General features: G+C 44.9%; 1 protein-coding gene across 1 annotated transcript; it reads left to right on the plus strand.

Moving 5' to 3' along the window:
* The first annotated feature begins 10,086 nt into the window (after positions 1–10,086).
* Positions 10,087–25,353, plus strand: LOC135573655 (galectin-related protein-like). Its single transcript, XM_065023027.1, has 6 exons — positions 10,087–10,359; positions 10,999–11,082; positions 11,278–11,366; positions 14,016–14,202; positions 16,000–16,192; positions 25,008–25,353. Exons 1-5 carry the CDS (start codon positions 10,327–10,329, stop codon positions 16,141–16,143), a joined length of 537 nt encoding a protein of 178 aa, XP_064879099.1. The 5' UTR covers positions 10,087–10,326; the 3' UTR covers positions 16,144–16,192; positions 25,008–25,353.
* The last annotated feature ends 1,716 nt before the right edge of the window (positions 25,354–27,069 follow it).

Here is a 27,069-nt window from a genome sequence, read left to right on the forward strand (position 1 = left end):
CTTCTCCTGTCTTATCCGTTGTCCTGTGTGAATTCAAGTATGCTCTCTCTAATTCTCTCTTTCTCTCCGAGGACCTGAGCCATAGGACCATGCCTCAGGACTGCCTGGCCTGATGACTCCTTGCTGTCCCCAGTCCACCTGACCGTGCTGCTGCTCCAGTTTCAACTGTTCTGCGGCTTTGGAATCCTGACCTGTTGTTTTCCTGTTGACCTGCTGTTTTCAACTCTCTAGAGACAGCAGGAGCGGTAGAGATACTCTTAATGATCGGCTATGAAAAGCCAACTGACATTTACTCCTGAGGTGCTGACTTGCTGCACCCTCGACAACTACTGTGATTATTATTATTTGACCATGCTGGTAATTTATGAACATTTGAACATCTTGGCCATGTTCTGTTATAATCTCCACCCGGCACAGCCAGAAGAGGACTGGCCACCCCTCATACCCTGGTTCCCCTCTAGGTTTATTCCTAGGTTTTGGCCTTTCTATGGAGTTTTTCCTAGCCACCGTGCTTCTACACCTGCATTGCTTGCTGTTTGTGGTTGTAGGCTGTGTTTCTGTACAGCACTTTGAGATATCAGCTGATGTACGAAGGGCTATATAAATACATTTGATTTGATATTCCCTACATAGTGCATTACTTAGAGGCTATAGTGGTATATATAGGGAGCCATTTGGGATGCACCCTGGGTCAAATAATCTTTAATCCCTGCCTCCTTTCCCTGGCTTCCCCTGTTTCATTCTCCCTTTCTCTGTGTTGGCTTCCCCTGTTTGTCTCCCTTTCTCTGTGTTGGCTTCCCCTGTTTGTCTCCCTTTCTCTGTGATGGCTTCCCTGTTTCATTCTCCCTTTCTCTGTGTTGGCTTCCCTTGTTTGGCTCCCTTTCTCTGTGTTGGCTTCAGTTGTTTGTCTCCTTTCTCTGTGTTGGCTTCCCTGTTTGTCTCCCTTTCTCTGTGTTGGCTTCCCTGTTTGTCTCCCTTTCTCTGTGTTGGCTTCCCTGTTTCATTCTCCCTTTCTCTGTGTTGGCTTCCCTTGTTTGTCTCCCTTTCTCTGTGTTGGCTTCAGTTGTTTGTCTCCCTTTCTCTGTGTTGGCTTCCCTGTTTGTCTCCCTTTCTCTGTGTTGGCTTCCCTTGTTTGTCTCCCTTTCTCTGTGTTGGCTTCCCTTGTTTGTCTCCCTTTCTCTGTGTTGGCTTCCCCTGTTTGTCTCCCTTTCTCTGTGTTGGCTTCCCCTGTTTGTCTCCCTTTCTCTGTGTTGGCTTCCCTTGTTTGTCTCCCTTTCTCTGTGTTGGCTTCCCCGTTCTCCCTCACATAATCCAGCATCTTTCATTCCACCGTTGGGAGGTTAGAGGGAAAGCACTCCGTAATCTGACTCTATTAATCAAGATCACCTTCTTTGACACAATGCCACATGTCGTCTGTGTACCAGTCTGTTTAGATAACATTCCACTCCTTTCACTCTGTTAGGTGCCAAAGAATGTTTGGCAATGAAACAGAGTGCAAGGAATAGAATGCTAGCTAAACCAACTGGTACCCAAGCTATGACACATGGCAGCATATGCACAGAAAGGAGCCATTGTTGGACTGTAATAACATTGTAATATAGGATATAGTTTAGTGAGACATTATAGGACTATAGCCTTTCTACACAGACAGAGAGCATTAATTCACTGCAAAATCATTTCGGACATGGGTTCTTATCTTATCTTGTTCTTGTGAAGAATAAATTCAAGTTCAACGTTTTTATTAATCAAATTGCAGACAACAAACACTCTCTGAAATACCTGATTAACAGATTAAAAGACTCCATCTCCAGTTAAAGAAGCTCCATAAAACAAGTAATAGTCAAATAGGACAATAATAATAATTTGAGTCATATAACAGATGTTACAATATTTAGTAAAGCACCCAGTTCAGGGGTGTGAAACATGCGGTCAGCGGGCCAGATCCGGCCCTTGAGACAATTAAATCCAGCCCGCTGGTGGTTTAAGAAGAATATATATATATATATTACCTGCCTTGTACCCCTGCACATTGGCTCGGTACTGGTACTCCCTGTATATAGCCTTGTTATTGTTATTCATTGTAAGTAGGAATTTGTTCTTAACTGACTTGCCAAGTTCAATAATAGTTCAATTTTTTTTTAAACATGAAAAAAATCACAAGCTCCAAAGAAAATGTGCAAATGTTCTTATTTTTTAACTCTGCATTGTTGGTTAAGGGCTTGTTAGTAAGTATTTCACAGTAAAGTCTACACCTGTTGGTTAAGGGCTTGTAAGTAAGCATTTCACAGTAAAGTCTACACCTGTTGGTTAAGGCTTGTCAGTAAGTATTTCACAGTAAAGTCTACACCTGTTGGTTAAGGGCTTGTAAGTAAGCATTTCACAGTAAAGTCTACACCTGTTGGTTAGGGCTTGTTAGTAAGCATTTCACAGTAAAGTCTACACCTGTTGGTTAAGGGCTTGTAAGTAAGTATTTCACAGTAAAGTCTACACCTGTTGGTTAAGGGCTTGTCAGTAAGTATTTCACAGTAAAGTCTACACCTGTTGGTTAAGGGCTTGTAAGTAAGCATTTCACAGTAAAGTCTACACCATTTCACAGTAAAGTCTACACCTGTTAGGGGTTAAGGTAAAGTCTACACCTGTTGGTTAGGGCTTGTAAGTCAGCATTTCACAGTAAAGTCTACAGTAAGCAGTAAATTTCACAGTAAAGTCTAGTCACCTGTTGGTTAAGGGCTTGTAAGTAAGCATTTCACAGTAAAGTCTACACCTGTTGGTTAAGGGCTTGTCAGTAAGCATTTCACAGTAAAGTCTACACCTGTTGGTTAAGGGCTTGTAAGTCAGCATTTCACAGTAAAGTCTACACCTGTTGGTTAAGGGCTTGTAAGTCAGCATTTCACAGTAAAGTCTACACCTGTTGGTTAAGGGCTTGTAAGTCAGCATTTCACAGTAAAGTCTACACCTGTTGGTTAGGGCTTGTCAGTAAGCATTTCACAGTAAAGTCTACACCTGTTGTATTCGGCGCATGTAACAGATTCAATTTGATTGGATTTAAATTTCTAACACCAAAATCTAAACTGTGTAGAAATGAGAATAGACCTACATTTATAATCCAGTTTGCTAACAGTCATCAAAACAGTCAGGGAGCAGAGAAAACTCCAATAGCAATGGATAGAGGAATATTTTTTTTGTACATTTTGACAGTGAGGAAATACAACCAATTTCAGGTGCAGCCCTTTGGACCACAATGGAAAACAGTTGAAAGAGCCAGACTACACTTGATGAGTCTGATAAGTGACAAATCAATTCATCGTTATAATTTCAGATATGCTCCGATACGGTACCATACCGTTAGCTAATCTTTGAAAGAACCACAGATAAGCAAATACAAAAACACCAGCTGTAATTTAGCCAACTAGGAAAACACTGGTCCTAAAATACAACAGGGACTCACCTGAAAAGGTTCCCTTACACAAGAAGGAGCTGAAGTCTAGAAGATGGAGAGCAACAACATAGCCTATAGTACTGTAGCAACGAGTGTGTGTGCCTAGCCTGCTGTGTGATAACATGAACCAACAGAAGTAAACATTCTGTGAAGATCAGCTGACAGTTCCTTGTCATCAGGGTGTAGTTGGTCTATAGTCTATTTCAAAGTGGTAGAACAGGTCGGTTCTTGAGAAGGGAGAAGAGGCATTATTCAGACTGAATGCATGCAGGCCTCTTGCTCCGGAATGAATGCACCTGTTAACGTACTACTAAATGACATAAAAATAGCTACAGATGTAAGATCTTAAGTTGATCACCTTTGTTGCAGAGAATTCTCCTGCACGGCAGGAAATGGAAACTTGTAGTGTATTCAAGGTACAAAAAGGCTTCAAAAAATGTAGCAACCCCTACAAAAATAAAAACAACTATAGACACATCAAATGTTATTTGTCACATACACATGGTTAGCAGATTTTTAATGCGAGTGTAGCGAAATGCTTGTGCTTCTAGTTCCGACCATGCAGTAATATCTAACAAGTAATCTTAACAATTTGTCACGTTCGTCGTAAGGATCGGACCAAGGCGCAGCGTGAGTAGAGTTCCACATCATTTTAATAAATCGAAACTCACTGAACAAAACAAACAACCAAACGAAACGCTACTGATGTGCACTAAGGCAACTATACATAGACAAGATCCCACAACCCAAATGAGGAAAATGGCTACCTAAATATGATCCCCAATCAGAGACAACGATAAACAGCTGTCTCTGATTGGGAACCATATCAGGCCAACATAGACATACAAAACCCCTAGACATACAAAGACCCTAGACATACAAAAACTAGAGTACCCACCCTAGTCACACCCTGACCAAACCAAAATATAGACCCCTCGGACTAAGGACCGTCGCAGGAGGTTCCGGACTGTGGACCGTCGCCGGAGGTTCCGGACTGTGGACCGTCGCCGGAGGTTTCGGACTGTGGACCGTCGTTGGAGGTTCCGGACGGGAAACTGTCGCCGGAAGCTCTGGACTGTGGAGGCGCACTGGAGGCCTGATGCGTGGGACCGATACAGGTGGCACCGGGCTGAAGACACGCACCTCAGGGCTAGTGCGGGGAGGAGGCACAGGACACACTGGATTGTGGAGGCCCACTGGAGGTCTGATGCGTGGTGCCGGCACTGGTGGTACCGGGCTGGTGACATGGGTCTCAGGGCGAGGAAGAGGCACAGGACGTACTGGACTGTGAAGGCGCACTGGAGGCCTGGAGTGTAGAGCTGGCACAATGCATCCTGGCTGGATGCTCATTTTAGCTCGATAAGTGCGGGGCGCTGGCACAGGACGCACTGGGGATATAGCGCGTAAAGCCGGCGCAGGATATCCTGGTCCGAAGAGGTGTACTGGAGACCAGGAGCGCTGAGCCGGCACAACCCGTCCTGGCTGGATGCCCACTCCAGCGCGGCAAATGCGGGGAGCTGGAATAGAGCGCACTGGGCTATGAATGTGCACTGGAGACACAATGCGCATCACTGCATAACACGGTGCCTGACCGGTCACACGCTCCCCACGGTAAGCTGGCTCAGGTCTAAACCCTACCTCCGCCAATGTCCCCGTGTCCCCCCCAAAAAAAAAATATTTTGGGGCTGCCTTTTGTGCTTCCGTCGTTGCCCTGACTCCTCGTATCGCCGCCCGTTCCTCTTCGCTCCCCCGCCTGCTTCCATGGCAGGGTCTTGTCCTGCCATAACCTCCTCCCATGTCCAGGACGTCCTCCACTCACTTTTCTCCCAGGCCCAGGATCCCTGCTCCTCTTGAACACGCTGCTTGGTCCGTTGGTGGTGGGATCTTCTGTCACGTTTGTCATAAGGATCGGACCAAGGCGCAGTGTGAGTAGAGTTCCACATAATTTTAATAAATCGAAACTCACTGAACAAAACAAAAAACATCCAAACGAAACGTGACGCTACTGATGTGCACTAAGGCAACTATACATAGACAAGGTCCCACAACACAAATGAGGAAAATGGCTACCTAAATATGATCCCCAATCAGAGACAACGATAAACAGTTGTCTCTGATTGGGAACCATATCAGGCCAACATAGACATACAAAAACCCCATGACATACAAAGGCCCTAGACATACAAAAACTAGAGTACCCACCCTAGTCACACCCTGACCTAACCAACATATATAGAAAAACAGAGATATCTAAGGTCGGGGCGTGACAATTTCACAACAACTACCTTATACACACACAAGTGTAAAGTAATGAACAAGAATATGTACATATAAATATATGGATGAGCGATGGCCGTGCGGCATAGGCAAGATGCAGTAGATGGTATAGAATACAGTATATACATATGAGATGAGTAATGTAGGGTATGTAAACATTATATAAAGTGGCATTGTTTAAAGTGGCTAGTGATAAATTTATTACATCCAATTATTAAATATTAAAGTGGCTAGAGATTGAGTTAGTATGTTGGCAACAGCCATTCAATGTTAGTGATGGCTGTTTAACAGTCTGAAGGCCTTGACATAGAATTTGTTTTTCAGTCTCTCAGTCCCTGCTTTGATGCACCTGTTCTGACCTCACCTTCTGGATGATAACGGGGTGAACAGGCAGTGGCTCGGGTGGTTGTTGTCCTTGATGATCTTTTTGGCCTTCCTGTGACATCGGGTGGAGTAGGTGTCCTGGAGGGCAGGTAGTTTGCCCCCCGGTGATGCGTTGTGCAGACCTCACTACCCTCTGGAGAGCCTTGCGGTTGTGGGCGGAGCAGTTTCCGTACCAGGCGGTACTATCTTGGCTTTTTGCATTAGTTTCCCTAGTTTAGATCTATGTGTGGCTACATTAGTTTCCCTAGTTTAGGTCTATGTGTGGCTGCATTAGTTTAGGTCTGTCTCGCATTTTCAGTTTTTAACAGTTTCAAACAGATAGTTTGTCATGGGCAGTTTAGTTTCAAGACACCCATTCCTAGATTTCCCCATGACTTGAAGAAAGTTTCTGAATATGGTAGGAGATATGTCCTAGTTTAGGCTAGCTGCCCCATGACTTGAAGAGAGGAGGATGGTAGTTTCTGAGATATGTCCTGGGGTAGCCCCCATGACTTGAAGAGAGGAGGATGGTAGGAGATATGTCCTGGGGTAGCAGTCCCCATGACTTGAAGAGAGGAGGATGGTAGGAGATGTGTCCTGGGATAGCCCCCATTACTTGAAGAGAGGAGGATGGATATACACTATTCCATAGGAGATATGTACCTCTCCTACCTTCCTGGGCTGGGATTGTCCCCATGACTTGGAAGAGAGGAGGATGGTGCCTGGAGATATGTCCCGGGTCCCCGATAGTCCCCTTGGTGGGAGATCCCGTGTGTGTGTGTTTGGGGGGTTGAGAAGATGACGAGAGAGATGAAGAGAATAGACAGACCAGGGAAGAGAGGAGGATGGTAGGAGATATGTCCTGGGATAGCCCCCATGACTTGAAGAGAGGAGGATAGGATATAGGAGATATGTCCTCAGGCGTCAAACATAAAGATATAAAACTGAAGTCCACAATCATGACTTGACATTTAAGAGAGGAGGATGGCCACCTTTAGGAGATATAAGTCACTTGGGGGCTCAGTCCACATCGAGAGACTGAATTTTTTTCCCATTCCTCGTTGAAGAGCTCAGTGAGGATGAGCATTTGGAACAGCAGTTTTCAGTTCTTTATGCCATTCCTAGGAGGGCTAGGAGATATGTCCTGGGCTAGATATGTCCTGGGTCCCCATGACATGAAGAGAGGAGGATGGTAGGAGATATGTCCTGGGCTAGTCCCCATGACTTGAGAGAGGAGGATGGTAGGAGATATGTCCTGGGCTAGTCCCCATGACTTGAAGAGAGGAGGATGGTAGGAGATATGTCCTGGGCTAGCCCCCCCATGACTTGAAGAGAGGAGGATGGTAGGAGATATGTCCTGGGCTAGTCCCCATTACTTGAAGAAAGGAGGATGGTAGGAGATATGTCCTGGGCTAGACCCCATCATGACTTGAAGAGAGGAGGATGGTAGGAGATATGTCCTGGGCTAGCCCCATGACTTGAAGAAGAGAGGAGGATGGTAGGAGATATGTCCTGGGCTAGTCCCAATGACTTGAAGAGAGGAGGATGGTAGGAGATATGTCCTGGGCTAGTCCCCATGACTTGAAGAGAGGAGGATGGTAGGAGATATGTCCTGGGCTAGCCCCCATGACTTGAAGAGAGGAGGATGGTAGGAGATATGTCCTGGGCTTGAAGAGAGGAGGATGGTATGTCCTGGGCTAGTCCCCATGACTTGAAGAAAGGAGGATGGTAGGAGATATGTCCTGGGCTAGTCCCCATGACTTGAAGAGAGGAGGATGGTAGGAGATATGTCCTGGGCTAGCCCCCATGACTTGAAGAGAGGAGGATGGTAGGAGATATGTCCTGGGCTAGCCCCCATGACTTGAAGAGAGGAGGATGGTAGGAGATATGTCCTGGGCTAGTCCCCATGACTTGAAGAGAGGATGATGGTAGGAGATGTGTCCTGGGCTAGCCCCCATGACTTGAAGAGAGGAGGATGGTAGGAGATATGTCCTGGGCTAGCCCCCATGACTTGAAGAGAGGAGGATGGTAGGAGATATGTCCTGGGCTAGTCCCCATGACTTGAAGAGAGGAGGATGGTAGGAGATATGTCCTGGGCTAGCCCCCATGACTTGAAGAGAGGAGGATGGTAGGAGATATGTCCTGGGCTAGTCCCCATGACTTGAAGAGAGGAGGATGGTAGGAGATATGTCCTGGGCTAGTCCCCATGACTTGAAGAGAGGAGGATGGTAGGAGATATGTCCTGGGCTAGCCCCTTGGAAGAAAGGAATCCCCATGACTTGAAGAGAGGAGGATGGTAGGAGATATGTCCTGGGCTAGCCCCCATGACTTGAAGAAGAGGGGGATGGTAGGAGATATGTCCTGGGCTAGTCCCCATGACTTGAAGAGAGGAGGATGGTAGGAGATATTTCCTGGGCTAGTCCCATGACTTGAAGAGAGGAGGATGGTAGGAGATATGTCCTGGGCTCCCCATGAAGAGAGGAGGATGGTAGGAGATATGTCCTGGGCTAGCCCCCATGACTTGAAGAAAGGAATATGGTAGGAGATATGTCCTGGGCTAGCCCCCATGACTTGAAGAGAGGAGGATGGTAGGAGATATGTCCTGGGCTAGCCCCCATGACTTGAAGAAAGGAGGATGGTAGAAGATATGTCCTGGGCTAGCCAGCATAACTTCAGAGACAGGTGCTGCAATGGACAGAATGTCGGAGATGTGCCTTTCTGTCTTTTGAGTCACCCTGTGTTACAGAATAAGTGCCTTGCTCAAGGGCATAACGGTAGTAGGTCCAGGTCTCAGTTGTAAATGAGAACTTGTTCAACTAGCCTACCTGATTAAATAAAGGTGAAATAAAATAAATAAATAAAAGTAGACACCAGCAGCTCTTCAGTAGCCAATTCAGTCCCAACCTTTTCATCTCCTCTATACCCTACTGCAGGGCTACACACAGCCCCAACACACAGCCCCTATTATCCAATCATGTAGGCTGCTCTGACTGAGGAAGTCACTAACAGGGTGAGAAGACAGAAGGCTTGAGACCCACAAAACATCTTGTCATCCAATCTCTGTCTACAACATGTTGGCTACACTCTTATAAGAAATGGTTCTATACAGAACCAATAGGTTCTATATAGAACCCCAATGAGACCTTGTTTCTGGATGATGGAACTGCAGAATAGAGCAGGCCTAGAGTAGAGGATTTGTATTTGTAGTACCGTGAACTGCCACAGAAGGACGCCCTCTAACAATGTAAACATGCCCTCCTGATTTGCATAGGCAAATAATGTTCTATATATTTATTGAGCGGAAACATGCTATTTATAGCTCAACGGTGTCCAACAAAGTAGGATATTTGTCAATGAACGTAGTATTTAGAATCAAGTGGCGAAGCGGTCTAAGGTACTGCATCTCAGTGCTTGAGGCGTCACTACAGATACCCTGGTTTGAATCCAGGCTGTATCACAACCGGCCGTGATTGGGAGTCCCATGGGGCGGCGCACAATTGGCCCAGCGTCGTCCGGGTTTAGCCGGTGTAGGCCATAATTTTAAATAAGAATTTGTTCTTCAACTGGCTTGCCTAGTTAAATAAAGGTTACATTTTCAAGAACATAAGTAGCTGTACTCTTATAGCCTAGATTTATATATCAAATCGTTTGTTTCTTTAGCGCCACATTTTGTTCACTATCATTATCATCCCAAAATGGTAAAATGTTCTATCCTAGGCTCCTACTCCATACCATGCCTCTTTAATTAGTCTAGGAACGAAGCTATACAAAATATCTCCACTCAAGATTAGAATCGAATGAGAGAAGTGCCCCCACTTTATGGGGGTACAGTTTAATTAGGTGAAGGTTCTTTGTAGGAATTTTAAAATCTGATTAGCCTGGCTCGTTCTCGTTCACGAACAGACGGGGATTACCAAAGCCCCTCTTACTATTGTAAAGCATACGTCAGCAAAATAAAAAGACTATCCACCCATTTCTAGAGCGGATAAATACAGCCCAGACATAGCCTACTACAACACCTCACCCAGGCTACACCAGACGTATCCTAGTCATAAATGTGAATACCGCAGGTAATTCCACGTATTGTTTACGATTCATCTCCGCTGCATGTGGAGTGTGAGTGTGGACACCTAGAAATATGTTGACTGAGTCACTGCTGCCACGACGCTGACACATTCCAGGAGAGGAGGACTGTCCGGGCTGCCTCTCTTCTGATAAGCATCCTATGGTATTCTGTACAAGTCAAGATGGCGGTGTCGGCAACGGAAAGGGACGCAATAGTGAGTAATACAATTTTCAGGAAAACAGCGGTTTGCTTGGAATTGGTTGTTTTCTGTGTCTGCACGTAAAACGGTTAAGCGTGTCATTTGTGTAGAGCTATACTTTATGTCATCATGAAGTTTCTATGATTGTGGGGAGTAATATGGCAATAGCCTGTCCGTGCATTCCCAAACACAGCCGGAGCCGACCTCTGATGTGGGCGCGGAACAAATTCACTATGATTCTGCATGATAAAATGTATCTGTGTGGTGCTCACCTTGATACAGCAGCGGTGCATTACTTCTCGTTATCACTGTACAATGTGGGCTGTCTATGTGCGAGTTGGTGGTAATGACCGACGGTTCTCACAGGTCTTACGCGCTCTAGTCTACAACATGACAGATGTTTTGACAGCCATGGGTTTCCCCACCTTTTCATTGTTGAATAGCGGCATGAAGACCATTCCGTCGGCTTTTTCAACCGCAGAGAAGACATCTAGAGCAATAAGCAGCCTTTTAAGACGCTAGGCTACTCCGCACATTGAGTAGGCTACTTTCATTTAGGTTGTACCTGATCAATACGTTAGGCTACTTTCATTTAGGCTGTACCTGATCAATACGTTGTGTTTTTTCCTCCTTTTGTCTCTGGTGGTTTTGAAGAATACTGAAGATGACCATCACAACGATTCGTTCGGGAACCCCGGGCTCATCTCGCCGGATAGGGAGGACATTGCACGGCTTCTGGTGGGACTATTCATCCTGAAACACCCACGTTAATCAAAATATAGGCCTGTGTTAATAATCCGTTAAAAAAATAATTACCACATCTCCTACCCTGGAGGATGGGGGGGCTACAACCTTTTTCTTTGTCTACATTATGTGTTGTGATGATGATTTAAATGTGATGATTTAAAATAAAACGTTGTCTTTCATTCGTAGAAGGTGCCATTCACCGGCCGCATCAGAGGTGGTATGAGGCCGGGGAAGAAGGTCATTGTCATGGGCATTGTTGATCTGGAGCCAGACAGGTAGGCTAAGACAATAACCTCCACTCATTGGGTCTTATCTCTGGTCCAGGGAGATATAACCTCCACTCATTGGGTCTTATCTCTGGTCCAGGGCGATATAACCTCCACTCATTAGGTCTTAGCTCTGGTCCAGGGAGATATAACCTCCACTCATTGGGTCTTATCTCTGGTCCAGGGCGATATAACCTCCACTCATTAGGTCTTAGCTCTGGTCCAGGGAGATATAACCTCCACTCATTAGGTCTTAGCTATGGTCCAGGGAGATATAACCTCCACTCATTAGGTCTTAGCTCTGGTCCAGGGAGATATAACCTCCACTCATTAGGTCTTAGCTCTGGTCCAGGGCGATATAACCTCCACTCATTAGGTCTTAGCTCTGGTCCATGTCGTTACGTGCAGCTGGCTGATGCTGAGCCTTCAACTTATTCTTGAAGAAGAGAAGACGCCCTGGACTAGAGCTAACTAGGTCTATTTTTCAACGGCACCCTGGCTTATCTGATTGTCATTACCAACTTCTTATCTTTCATATAGTGCTTTTGAATTAGATTCTAAATCCCATTCCATTTTAGGTGGAGTTGTGATTCTGTAAGACTGTAGCCTATAGAATTAATTGTTATAGGCCTGTGTATTACATGTTTATTGGTGAAATGCTGTGTTTTCGATGTTATGTCTGCTGAAAAATGTGAATCTAGCCTAAGAAGGAGAGAACATGTATTGTAAAAGACAGAATCGAACACAGGCTCAGAAAGGAAAAAGATCAAAAGAATAGTTTATTATTAGCAGCATGGCAGAAGGCAACGAAACAGCCTGGGGAGGTGAAGAGGAGACATGGAGAACTGTGTGGGTGGGTGTGTTGAGAAAGGATGGCTTTTTCATAATGCAAGGCAGGGTGTTCACCTTCTCAGTCAGGCCAGGCTGAGGCAGAGCTGGGTTGTCTCCCGAATAGCACCCTATTCCCTATGTAGGCCACTAGGGCTACATTGGCCCTCATCAAACGTAGTGTACTACAAAGGGGATAGTGTTCCAGTTGGGACACAGGGACACAGTGCTTGTTGAGACATTTTAGGGTGTGTCCTTTATAGGCCTCAATAGAAACTAATGGTCAGTTTAAAAACACATTTAGTGACATCAGTTTTAAATGCCGGTTCTAAAGTTCATGGAGATGTCAACATGCTGCTCCTCCAGATGCAGAACATAATGACAACAGTTATGTGCCCTACAGAACCACGTCCCTATAGGCCCTCCACTATGTCCCTATAGGCCCTCCACCATGTCCCCTACAACATCATGTCCCTATAGGCCCTCCACTATGTCCCCTACAGCATCATGTCCCTATAGGCCCTCCACTATGTCCCTATAGGCCCTCCACTATGTCCCCTACAGCACCACGTCCCTATAGGCCCTCCACCATGTCCCCTACAGCATCATGGCCCTATAGGCCCTCCACTATGTCCCTATAGGCCCTCCACTATGTCCCCTACAGCATCATGTCCCTATAGGCCCTCCACTATGTCCCTATAGGCCCTCCACTATGTCCCCTACAGCACCACGTCCCTATAGGCCCCCCACTATGTCCCCTACAGCACCACGTCCCTAAAGGCCCTCCACTATGTCCCCTACAGCACCACGTCCCTATAGGCCCTCCACTTTGTCCCCTACAGCATCATGTCCCTATAGGCCCTCCACTATGTCCCCTACAGCATCATGTCCCTATAGGCCCTCCACTATGTCCCTATAGGCCCTCCACTATGTCCCCTACAGCACCACGTCCCTATAGGCCCTCCACCATGTCTCCCAGGGCTCGCACTAAGGGACAGGTTACCTAGGGCTCCCACTAAGGGACCAGGTTACCTAGGGCTCCCACTAAGGGACCAGGTTACCTAGGGCTCCCACAAAGGGACCAGGTTACCTAGGGCTCCCACTAAGGGACCAGGTTACCTAGGGCTCCCACTAAGGGACCAGGTTACCTAGGGCTCCCACTAAGGGACCAGGTTACCTAGGGCTCCCACTAAGGGACCAGGTTACCTAGGGCTCCCACTAAGGGACCAGGTTACCTAGGGCTCCCACTAAGGGACCAGGTTACCTAGGGCTCCCACTAAGGGAGCAGGTTACCTAGGGCTCCCACTAAGGGACCAGGTTACCTAGTGAACCCACTAAGGGACCAGGTTACCTAGGGCTCCCACTAAGGGACCAGGTTACCTAGGGCTCCCACTAAGGGACCAGGTTACCTAGGGCTCCCACTAAGGGACCAGGTTAACTAGGGCTCCCACTAAGGGACCAGGTTAACTAGGGCTCCCACTAAGGGACCAGGTTAACTAGGGCTCCCACTAAGGGACAGGTTACCTAGGGCTCCCACTAAGGGACAGGTTACCTAGGGCTCCCACTAAGGGACAGGTTACCTAGGGCTCCCACTAAGGGACCAGGTTAACTAGGGCTCCCACTAAGGGACCAGGTTAACTAGGGCTCCCACTAAGGGACAGGTTACCTAGGGCTCCCACTAAGGGACAGGTTACCTAGGGCTCCCACTAAGGGACAGGTTAACTAGGGCTCCCACTAAGGGACAGGTTAACTAGGGTAAAAAGGGATATTGTTAAACCAGCACAGAGACACCTATTTCTTTTTTCTTCTCTATGTTTCTTTCCGTCTCAGCTTTGACGTCAGCCTGACTTGCGGCCGTGGCACAGAGAAGGAGGAGCCACAGCCGGATGTGGCCCTGAAACTCAGCGCTCGATTCGCTGAGCGCCAGTTTCTGCGTAACTCCCGCGTCTCGGGAAAATGGAGCGAGGAGGAGAAGTCTATCGACTACTTCCCCTTCATCCCTGACCAGCCCTTCAGGGTACCTGTTACACTGATCCTAACACCTAACCTGACCAGCCCTTCAGGGTACCTGTTACACTTATCCAAACACCTAACCTGACCAGCCCTTCAGGGTACCTGTTACACTGATCCTAACACCTAACCTGACCAGCCCTTCAGGGTACCTGTTACACTGATCCTAACACCTAACCTGACCAGCCCTTCAGGGTACCTGTTACACTGATCCTAACACCTAACCTGACCAGCCCTTCAGGGTACCTGTTACACTGATCCTAACACCTAACCTGACCAGCCCTTCAGGGTACCTGTTACACTGATCCTAACACTTAACCTGACCAGCCCTTCAGGGTACCTGTTACACTGATCCTAACACTTAACCTGACCAGCCCTTCAGGGTACCTGTTACACTGATCCTAACACTTAACCTGACTAGCCCTTCAGGGTACCTGTTACACTGATCCTAACACTTAACCTGACCAGCCCTTCAGGGTACCTGTTACACTGATCCTAACACTTAACCTGACTAGCCCTTCAGGGTACCTGTTACACTGATCCTAACACTTAACCTGACCAGCCCTTCAGGGTACCTGTTACACTTATCCAAACACCTAACCTGACCAGCCGTTCAGGGTACCTGTTACATTTATCCAAACACTAATCCTAACCTATAACCTCTAATCCCTACCCTAACCTCTAATCCTAAACTCTAATCCTAACCTCTAACCTCTAATCCTAACCTCTAATCCTAACCCTTAATCCATAACCCTAACTGGACCAGGCCTTCAAGATACCATAACAATCCACTCTCTTTTTAAATTCTAACCCCGAACCCGACCATTCCTTCAGGGTACCAAGAACACTTCACGTTCTTATCCAACTTGTCCCAAATGGCACCGCATCCCCTTTCTAGTAGACTTCCTTTGACCAGAACCCTATGGGACCACAGTTAACTAGGGTCTTAACTTCATGATAATTGGCCTTCCACCCTTATCTCTATCTCATACACTCCCTCGCTCCACCATTCTCTGACTTCTCTTTAGTTGCTCTGATATGAATCAGTACAGACGTTATGTAAATGTATAGCCCAGTGATAAGGAACACACATTGTTCCTTGTTGTGGTTTTATTGTAAAGCAGGTTGCTCCAGTCACACATTTGTCAGAGGATGTGGTTTAGAGATGTGATAAATTATGCAAAACTAACAAGCTCTCTTTCATTTGGAGAAAGAATCACATGGCCACATAATGTGACTTTGTTTAGAAATGTGGTGTTTTATTCTGTTCCCTCTCTATCTACCACCTCTATCTCTCCTCTCTCTCTCTACCACCTCTATCTCTCTCTCCACCCCCCTCTCTCTATCTCCTCTCTCTCTATCTACCACCTCTATCTCTCTTTCTCCACCCCCACCCCCTCTCTATCTCCTCTCTCTCCACCCCCTCTCTCTCTCTCTCCTCTCTCTCTCTATCTATATCGCACTCTCTCTCTATATCTACCACCTCTCTATCTCCTCTCTCTCTACCACCTCTATCTCTCTCTCTCCACCCCTCTCTCTCTCTCTCTCTCTCTATCTATATCTACCACCTCTATCTTTCCTCTCTCTCCCCCTCTCTCTCTCTCTCCACCCCCTCTCTCTCGCCTCTCTCTCTCTCTACCTCTACCACCTCTCCCCCCCTCTCTCTCTCCCCCCTCTCTCTCTCTCTCTCTCTCGCCTCTCTCTCTACCTCTACCACCCCCCTCTCTCTCTCTCTCGCTCTCTCTCTACCTCTACCACCTCCCCCCCTCTCTCTCTCTCTCTCTCTCTCTCTCTCTCTCTCCAGATTGAGATCCACTGTGAACACACGCGCTTCCGGATATTTGTGGACGGAAACCCGCTCTTTGACTTTTTTCACAAAGTGAAATCTTTGCTGTCCATCGATACAGTGAGGATAGAAGGGGGTCTACAGATCACCAAGCTAGGTTAACCAACCCAGCTGCTATGCCAGTGTGTGACACAACAAGACCTCAATACAGGTGAACACACACACCTGTTACTACAATACCCACAATGCAACACTGCAGCGACAGTGGGCCTAGCGCTTTGGAAAGGACTCGCCCATCCCGGTTTGGTTCTGCCGTCACTCCTCTTCTTCTTTCCCCTTTATCTTGTCACGTCTCAACCAAGATCTGACGTTATTGTGACCTTCCTAATTGTTGGTTGAATGGTTGCAATGCAACGCAGCTCTGTGTGTCTTTGTTCTGAAACAATTCCTTTGTTTTCTTCCTCAGTTCTGTGTGTGTCAGGGATCTCACAATATAAACGCCTGCTCATGGTTACCAAGCATCCTATGGGGATTTTGCTGAGAGAGGGGGCCCCATTCCAAATGTAATAGTGCACTGCTTTTGGGGCACTATTGGGCACTAGAGTGCTATTTGGGACACAGCCGTAGAGCACTCAAAAGTATTTGCTTTCATGTGGAGAAATCCTACAATTCTCAGGAGGTTTCTCAGGAATCAACACTATTTATCACGTATAACATCATCACTGTAAATGAGGGTTATCTCGTGGGGTTGACAAGCTCAGTATTATGGGAGCTTCCATTTTTGCACTCCTCCATGTTCTTGAATTGGGTTTTATTGGTTGGTTGGTTGTCATGGTTATTGGCATCCTAACTCAATGACCTACATACAGAGGTTGCATTCTAAATTGCATTCTATTCCCTATATAGTGCACTACTTTGATCAGGGCCTATTGGGCTCTGGCCAAAAGTAGTGCACTACGTAGGGAATAGGGTGCCATTTGGAAAGGGAAATGAGGATTATATTGTGGAGTCTCAGCAAGATGTACCGTAGCAGCTTTTTGATTGAAATGTCTTGTAACTGTATGCAATGTATTAATGGTGGTTCTTACTCACAGTTTCAGTTCATTGCAACCATTCTCCTCCTGTAGATATAGATATTGCACTGACATAGAGCTATGTGGTAGTGAATAGAATGTATCGTTCATTTGGAGCTTCGTTTACATTGCTTATTTAACAGTGATGAACGATTGGTTCGTTTAAAGGGGTAGTTCACCACAAAATCTAAGTTTATCAGATGTGTTTTATACCTCAACTGTTCTGTGTGGAGCTAATAAACTGGAATTAGAGGTGCCAATCTTTCCTATTCATCTGGGTTCTAGATGAGATCTGTAGGTTTCTCCAATGGCTCACAGCAGAGTCTAGACAACACGTGGTGTGGAATATGAACTCAGGTGGTGTTTCTAGGCTTGAAAAATTTGCTAGGATGTTTATCTTGGAGTGAACTATCCTTTTAAGGAGTTTGCTTCACTGGACTCACTGACATGAAGAAAAAGCCCATAGTGAAAACACACCCAGCGATGGCCAGCCTAAACAACCATTCAGTCAAACCTCGCTATCACAGACCAGATTATTCCACACTTGAGCATTTTTTAAACCAGGGTCGTATTCATTAGGGAACACCGAAGTGAAATGTTTTGCCCAAAATAAAAACAGTTGACTCAACTGTAACCGGTGCCTCTTGAAGTTTACAGACTGTTCCGTTAGCTAGCGGTTATCGATCAGTGGTTGATTGTTGTGAAGAATAGGAAGGCTGAATGGTGTTATGAATGTACAGCAGCCATGTGTTTCTATGGTAGCATACCAGCTGGGCATAGATGTCAGTTCAACATCTAGTTTTGATTTAAATTTGGTTGAGTTGTCAATTAACGTGAATTCAACGTGAAATCAACAAAGAATTCCACCATGTCATTGGATTTAGGTTAAACGTTGGGTGAAAAAAATATGCTTTTGTTGTTGACTTTTTGCAAATCCAATCAGTTTTCCACATTGATTCAACGTCATCAGAAATACTTTTTGGTTGTTGAAATGACGTGGAAACAACATTGATTCAACCAATTTCCGCATCTGAAATGGCACCTTAGCACCTTTTATTCTAGGAGTGTATCTACCTGGAACCAGAATGGGTTCTCCTATGGGGACAGCAGAAGAACCCTTTTGGATTGCTTTTTGCTAAGAGTGTATTACCTATTTAGTGCACTACTTTGGACCAGTGCCCACCACTTTATCAACACACAGAGCTACTACTGTTCACCAATAACTGTCATATGACTCAGTGGTTTAGTGGAGCATAATATGACTCAGTGGTTTAGTGAAGCATAATATGACTCAGTGGTTTAGTGGAGCATCATATGACTCAGTGGTTTAGTGGAGCATCATATGACTCAGTGGTTTAGTGGAGCATCATATGACTCAGTGGTTTAGTGGAGCATCATATGACTCAGTGGTTTAGTGGAGCATCATATGACTCAGTGGTTTAGTGGAGCATCATATGACTCATATGACTCAGTGGTTTAGTGGAGCATCATATGACTCAGTGGTTTAGTGGAGCATCATATGACTCAGTGGTTTAGTGGAGGGTAAATTCACGTGATCGCAGCTTTACACACCTTTTGTATTCTGCGTAAGCATTTACCCTCCTATTGCAGAAAAATGCTTTGAAAATATATTCCTGCGTTACTTTACTCACCACAAACAGGGATCAGAGTTCACTCAGCTATTTGTTAATTACCACTACATCACTGATATGCCTCTAACAACACACTGCCCCATGTCTATGGCCCACTGCATCTCTCTGTCTCTCGACCCCTCTCTCTCTCTCTCTGTCTCTCGACCTCTCTCTCTCTCTGTCTCTCGACCTCTCTCTCTCTCTCTGTCTCTCGACCCCTCTCTCTCTCTCTATGGACCCACTGCATCTCTCTGTCTCTCTCTCTCTCTCTCTCTCTCTCTGTCTCTCTGTCTCTCTATGGACCCACTGCATCGCTCTGTCTCTCTCTGTCTCTCTCTGTCTCTGTCTCTCTCTCTCTATGGACCCACTGCATCTGTCTGTCTCTCTCTCTCTCGGTCTCTGTCTCTCTCTCTCTCTCTCTGTCTCTCTCTGTCTCTCTCTCTATGGACCCACTGCATCGCTCTGTCTCTCTCTCTCTCGGTCTCTGTCTCTCTGTCTCTCTCTCTCTCTGTCTCTCTCTCTATGGACCCACTGCATCTCTCTGTCTCTCTCTCTCTCTCAATTCAAGGGCTTTATTGGCATGGGAAACATGTGTTAACATTGCCAAAGCAAGTGAGGTAGATAATATAATGTATAAATCGCTCTGTCTATATCTCTCTCTCTCTATGGCCCACTGCATCTCTCTATCTATCTATCTCTCGCTCTCTCGAAACCGAGCCAGGAGAGCAAGAATGGGGCACACGGACATCACATGGTGCCAAGGGGAGCTATTGTGCTCCATCAAAGCGCTCTATTGTCTCTTACTGGGCTTAGTTGTTGGATCTCTCCTTCTCTATATTGTCTCTTACTGGGCTTAGTTGTTGGATCTCTCCTCTATATTGTCTCTTACTGGGCTTAGTTGTTAGATATCTCCTTCTCTATATTGTCTCTTACTGGGCTTAATTGTTGGATCTCTCCTTCTCTATATTGTCACTTACTGGGCTTAGTTGTTGGATCTCTCCTTCTCTATATTGTCTCTTACTGGGCTTAGTTGTTGGATCTCTCCTTCTCTATATTGTCTCTTACTGGGCTTAGTTGTTGGATCTCTCCTTCTCTATATTGTCTCTTACTGGGCTTAGTTGTTGGATCTCTCCTTCTCTATATTGTCTCTTACTGGGCTTAGTTGTTGGATCTCTCCTCTATATTGTCTCTTACTGGGCTTAGTTGTTGGATCTCTCCTTCTCTATATGGTCTCTTACTGGGCTTAGTTGTTGGATCTCTCCTCTATATTGTCTCTTACTGGGCTTAGTTGTTGGATCTCTCATCCTCTATATTGTCTCTTACTGGGCTTAGTTGTTGGATCTCTCCTTTCTATTGTCTCTTACTGGGCTTAGTTGTTGGATCTCTCCTTCTCTATATTGTCTCTTACTGGGCTTAGTTGTTGGATCTCTCCTTCTCTATATTGTCTCTTACTGGGCTTAGTTGTTGGATCTCTCCTTTCTATTGTCTCTTACTGGGCTTAGTTGTTGGATCTCTCCTTTCTATTGTCTCTTACTGGGCTTAGTTGTTGGATCTCTCCTTCTCTATATTGTCTCTTACTGGGCTTAGTTGTTGGATCTCTCCTTTCTATTGTCTCTTACTGGGCTTAGTTGTTGGATCTCTCATCCTCTATATTGTCTCTTACTGGGCTTAGTTGTTGGATCTCTCCTTTCTATTGTCTCTTACTGGGCTTAGTTTTGGGATCTCCTTCTCTATATTGTCTCTTACTGGGCTTAGTTGTTGGAGGGAGCGCTCATTCTTCGGTTGCCCCTACATAATGCACAACTTTGACCCTAACTTTAACCCTAACCCAAGACACGTTTGACCCTACGTGCACTACTTTTGACCAGGGCCCAATGTATGGAATAGGGTGCCATTTGGGATGCGGCTTTCCTGTTAGGAGCAAGTCAGCTCTGAGTTGTAGATGAGTAGGGAGGGACTTTGGATTAAAGGTGCTACACAGGATTTTAAAAATGCCATTGTAATAGTGGAATGATAGTGTTTCACAGTATTACTTAGCTGGCTGTAATATTTGCCTATTGATTTCTCCCATTGGAGAGGCATCTGTTGTCAAAATGGGAAAGCTGGTTTGACTTTGTGGCTGTGTTATCTATTGGAAATCGGGTCAGGTGGCCAATGTAGAAATCTCTGTAATTTCTTGATTAAAAAAATTCTACACTGTTCGCTCAATTTCAGTTTATGTGAGAAAACAAGCACTGAATAGTGTAGGGCAGGGGTATTCACCTCTGACCTTACGAGGTCCAGAGCCTGCTGGTTTTCTGTTCCTACTGATCATTAATATCACCCACCTGGTGTCCAAGACAGTTTCACTGCTTTTTTTGGGAGGTCCAGAGTCGCGTTTGAGGGGTGTAACTAAACATATGTTCAATAATAAAACATATATAGTTTTTCTAGCTGTTCGAAGCTGCTGGACCAAAACAGAAAGTAAAAGGCTCAATTGTGAGTCTCCTTCATGTTACAGAGAAATTGGGTTTTGGGGCTGTAGCACCTTTAAGTGATGATAACTTTGAAGGTTGAGGGGTTTGGTGTTTGCTGTAGTCAGACATCCCTCTGTACAGTGCTTCAAATGGTCCCTTCCTTGGATTACCCCTGTAAGATGCTTCAAATGGACCCTTCCTTGGTTTACCCCTGTAAGATGCTTCAAATGGTCCCTTCCTTGGTTTAACCCTCCCTGTAAGATGCTTCAAATGGACCCTTCCTTGGTTTATCCCTGTAAGATGCTTCAAATGGTCCCTTCCTTGGATTACCCCTGTAAGATGCTTCAAATGGTCCCTTCCTTGGATTACCCTTGTAAGATGCTTCAAATGGACCCTTCCTTGGTTTACCCCTGTAAGATGCTTCAAATGGTCCCTTCCTTGATTTACCCCTGTAAGGTGCTTCAAATGGACCCTTCCTTGGATTACCCCTGTAAGATGCTTCAAATGGACCCTTCCTTGGTTTTGCCAAGATAGGCCACTGCACTGACTGAACTCTGAACAGTGCATCACATTCAGTATGGGGGGGTAGTGAGTGGTTGGTAATGAATGTGTGTGTGTGTGTGTGTGTGTGCTATATGAGACGTTCGGTCTCTGAACATCATTACAGTAGGCAATCCATGACAATATTCTGTGGGATGTAGAATTGTTCAGTAGGCTACATATGCACAGGTCTTTCTTTTCTGTGAGAGAGCAATAACATCATCCACTCTGTCTTTTTCTCCTGGATGGTCACACAGGGTTTTCCTGAGGTACGAAGATGGAGAACTCTTTTTTTAATGTTTTGCATGACAGGCACTCATTTCCATAAGGAAACTACAGTAGGCTATTAGGAAGGCAATACGGAGGACAGAGAGAGAGAGTTTGTATGAACCAGCCCAATGCACTGACCTCAACAGTATTGTATCCTTAATGTTGTGTTAGGCTGAGTCTGGGTGTGTTTCGGGGCTGATTTCATTGTTGGTGCTGATCTGGCTGTAGTGAGTTGAAAAACATCCCTGGCGTGAAACCACAACTTCTGGCTGTAGTGAGTGGGAAAACATCCCTCGTGAAACCACAACTTCTGACTGTAGTGAGTGGGAAAAACCATCCTGACTGTAGTGAGTGGGAAAAACGTGAAACCACAACTTCTGACTGTAGTGAGTGGGGGAAAACCATCCCTCGTGAAACCACAACTTCTGACTGTAGTGAGTGGGAAAACATCCCTAGTGAAACCACAATGAAACCCCTCGTGAAACCACAACTTCTGGCTGTAGTGAGTGGAAACCATCCCTCGTGAAACCACAACTTGGCTGGCTGAAACCACAAGTGAGTGGGAAACCATCCCTCGTGAAACCACAACTTCTGGCTGTAGTGAGTTGAAAAACCATCCCTCTGTAGTGAGTGGGAAACCATCCTCGTGAAACCACAACTTCTGGCTGTAGTGAGTGGGAAACCATCCCTCGTGAAACCACAACTTCTGGCTGTAGTGAGTGGGAAACCATCCCTCGTGAAACCACAACTTCTGACTGTAGTGAGTGGGAAACCATCCCTCGTGAAACCACAACTTCTGACTGTAGTGAGTGGGAAACCATCCCTCGTGAAACCACAACTTCTGACTGTAGTGAGTGGAAACCATCCCTCGTGAAACTACTTAATTTTAAATACAAACAAATATCCAGTTGCCCCATGGGAAAATAAGTAGGCCTATATGATTCACATGGGAAATCCTTAAGAGACCTAATTTAATAACCTAATAATACATCTATGTATAAAAGACCAAATTGTGGTTAAAACCACGAGGCAGAATAAAAGACGTGTTCTATTCTTAACTCTAGCATCTCGCCTGTCACATGTCATCTCGCCTGTGGTTCAGCCTGTTACTCTAGCATCTCGCCTGTGGTTCAGCCTGTCACGTCATTCTAGCACCTCGCCTGTGGTTCAGCCTGTTACTCTAGCATCTCGCCTGTCGTTCAGCCTGTCAGTTGTGGTCCAGGGGTCAACTTGAGAGGTCACTCACTCCCGTGGCGCTGTATATCCAGGAAGAACGTGGGGAGGGAGATAACACAAACACTTCCTGATTCACAACATGGGGCAGGGGCTTATTCTGGAGGGGCACAACAACATTTACATAGAAATATATTGTGTAGAACAGTCATGACTGTGAAATAGGGAATGGTAACCAGTCTATACTTCATATCTCTATCTGCAACAGCCTAGTAAATCCTTTACATTTTTACTTTGCCTTTATTTAACTAGGCAAGTCAGTTAAGAACAGATTCTTATTTTCAATGACGGCCTAGGAACAGTGGGTTAACTGCCTGTTCAGGGGCAGAACGACAGTTTTATACCTTGTCAGCTCGGGGATATGAACTTGCAACCTTTCGGTTACTAGTCCAACGCTCTAACCACTAGGCTACCCTGCCACCCCACTACTGACAAAGCCCCTAGAAAGGCTTGTTTTGTAACTTTGTGTCTCATGATCCTAACTCCTCTAATAGGACTGATATTCAAGCAAACATGCAGTACAGAAAAAAACCATTACATTGGTAAACTGCATAAATACTGATGAATCAATCAATGCTAATTGGAAGAAATCAGGTTTGGATTTGATTGAGATGGTGTATTGCTGGAACACAGGAGCTAGTAGGACTTCTCCACAATGTGAAATACCTGCAGTGCGTGTTTGATTGAACTCAGCCCTTGGGTCTACAGCTGCAGCCTGCCACAACACAAATACCATTCAACCCACTCTGACCTACAATGGCCTCGGAAAAACAGCAGAAAAACATGAGACTTTATAAAAATAAGACTTTTGGTTTGAACTGAATGTCGTTGCTCCCCGATTGTAATTTGATGATGTCAACATGCCTTCCCATTTTCTACATATTCTGAACATGGCCTTGGTTTTTACATGAGAAAATGTGTCTGTGCTTTATAGGCAAAGCGTTTCGGGACACCTGTGTTGTTGACAGACCTGGGTTTAAATACTATTTGATATCATTTCAAATACTTTATCTGAGCTTTACTGAGCTTGACTGGCACAATGGAACCAATAGAATAGTCACAAGAACTGCAAGCCCCGCCCATCAGGCACTCCAGGCATACTAGACCAGAGCAAACGGAATGTTTTTGAAAGATTTCAAGTAGTAATTGAACCCCGCTCTGGTTGTTGAATACAAGTACTATCTGAGCATATTGTATATCTGAGAAGCCAAGATTATAGGTTTTCCTAGTTTTTGTTTTTAGACTTTACAAAACATGTGAGATGTCTTTTTGTTCTTTCTACCAGCGGTGTTATAGCCTAGTGAAGCATTAAACTGCTGTTGGAAGGAAAAGGCCCGAGTCAATGGTTATGTACCAAATGGTACCCTATTCCTTACAAGTGACACTTCTTTTGACCAGAGCTCTATGGGCCCTGGTTCAAAGTAGTGCACTACGGTACTTAGGGAATAGGGTGTCATTTGGGATGCAGTAATTATTATTGCTTTTTTTGGAAAAGCAAACTAGTTATTATGGACTGTCATATGTAGGTTAGGTTGTGCTGTTGTTGATGTTGTACTATAGGGTTTCCCTTTTCATTGATCAAGAACAAGGCCATTTTCATATATTTTTTAAAACAGTGCCTGTTAAATTAAATATTAAAAGATTAATGCTTTTGAATTACAAGACTATCTATAAGGTTAGGTTTGACCAAGTTGTTCTCTCACCAATTGACATCAGATGAGGATTTAGGATGAGAAGTTTGACCAAATCCAGTTGTTTAGTGTGAAGTGTAAAAGAAGCCTGTCTGCTACAACATGTAAAGAGGTTGTTTCTGTCTGATGTAGCTCGTGTTGTCTGGCTGACTGACTCAGGAAAGAAGATCCCTGGTTAACACCTTCATTCTCTATTCTGGCTTTTCAACAGAGGATTCTGCATATAACCAGTCCCATAGGAGCAATACAACTCTTTGTCTGTGTCCCAAAGGGCAATCTATTCCTTTATATAGAGCACTACTTTCAACTGGTCAAATGTAGTGCACTATGTAGGGAATGGTGTGCTATTTGGGACACGCAGACTTATTAGACACTATTTCCTAACTGAATGAAACCAAGTTGAGTCATTCATGGAGAATTGTAACATTTTGCATTGGAGCATGTTTTGTTTGTGTTCATTAAAGGAGTAATTCCACTAGTTGTGCTCTCTTGCTTTTGTTAAAACGACTACTTTGTAGACCAATAAATGTGTCATCTTGGAATGTACCGGTGCTCAATGTGTTTCATTCTGACAGGGCTGAACCACAGTATGGAGCTCTTGACAACGAGCCATCAGGAAAACAAGGGAGTCTGTGTCCTGCCCCTGCCAAGCTGAGAGAGGGAGGAGGAAAGGAAGGAGATTGTGTGTGTGTGTGCATAAAATACGTATGGGAGAGCGAGAGAGTGTGTGTGTAGTCTGTGTGCATGTGTCTGAAACAGAGTGCGAAAGAGAGAGAGAGAGATGAAGGGATGGAGACAGTGTGAGAAGGAGAGATAGGGTAGAGTCCGCTGGTTTGACATTTGACGTCTTGCCTGACAGACACAAATGCCTTTGTCACAGTCACTGAGTGATTACAGACAGGAAGTTATGCAGTTATGTGGAGGAGCAGTGGAATGGATTAAAGAAGCAATCAGCAATAACAGAGTGGTAACCCAACCACGTTTCTGGCAATAAACATCTGATGGATGGAGCTGCAGAAATGTAACCACTCTCAAATACATAGACCGAGCTATGGATGTAAGGACTGACCATCCATGATATCAAAATGAAAGGACTGACCATCCATGATATCAAAATGTAAGGACTGACCATCCATGATATCAAAATGAAAGGACTGACCATCCATGATATCAAAATGAAAGGACTGACCATCCATGATATCAAAATGACAGGACTGACCATCCATGCTATCAAAATTATCAGTATTTCAGTTGACTGTTTTGATTTACAATTGCATTGTTTACAAACAATTGAGTAAAACTAGCTGATTAGGTTCTGATGGGTTCTGACAGATGAACTAATAAGCTCATTTAGAAGTTCTATTCTTCAAGAATCAATGGGTATTATCATTCATTTAAACGTCCAAAATGGGCTGTACCAATCACAGATTGCCCCTTTCAAACTGCTTTCCTCAGCCTGGGATGCCTCGGGGAAAAACTAAGGGGATGTGTCTGACATACAAACTGATATTTAAAAGACAAAATTGTTAAAATTAGATAAAGGTTAGGGGTTAAGGTAAGGGTCCGTTTTTGTTTCGTCGGGCTGTCAATGGAATGCTCAGCACGACTCTCGTGATGGTTTGTTTATACTCTGTACCGCCACCTGCTGTTTCTTTACCAAACTGTTACCACTGGAATGTAAGTCTGTACTGTTCAATAGTAACATTATTATCACATTCCTATTAATAAGATGTAGCACCTTTTTTTTAATCTACTTACAATTATATTAATAATATAATTATAATATAAATTATATAATTATAATATAATTTTTATGATTTCAAGATGTCTGTTTATAGATGTTATTTTGTAGCGGTAGGTAGCCTAGTGGTTAAGAGTGTTTGGCCAGTAACCAAAAGGTCACTGGTTTGAATCCCTGTACAGACTAGGTGAAACATCTGTTGATGTGCCCTTGAGCAAGGCACTTAACTCTAATTGTCACTGAAACAGTGTCTGCTTCATAATGTGGAAACCTCAGCTGTTATATGACTTGACTGATTTTATGATATCCATTGGTAACAATGTGATGTAATCCTAAAAGATTATAGAGACGATCTGACATGATTGAACGTTACTCAGTAATCTAATCTGGTTGGAGTGATTGCTCAACCTAATCTGAGTCCCATGAGCACAGATAGCCAGATAGAGTTCTGAG

The sequence above is a fragment of the Oncorhynchus nerka genome, linkage group LG10 (genome assembly GCF_034236695.1).
Source record: "Oncorhynchus nerka isolate Pitt River linkage group LG10, Oner_Uvic_2.0, whole genome shotgun sequence".
Lineage (NCBI taxonomy): Eukaryota > Metazoa > Chordata > Actinopteri > Salmoniformes > Salmonidae > Oncorhynchus > Oncorhynchus nerka.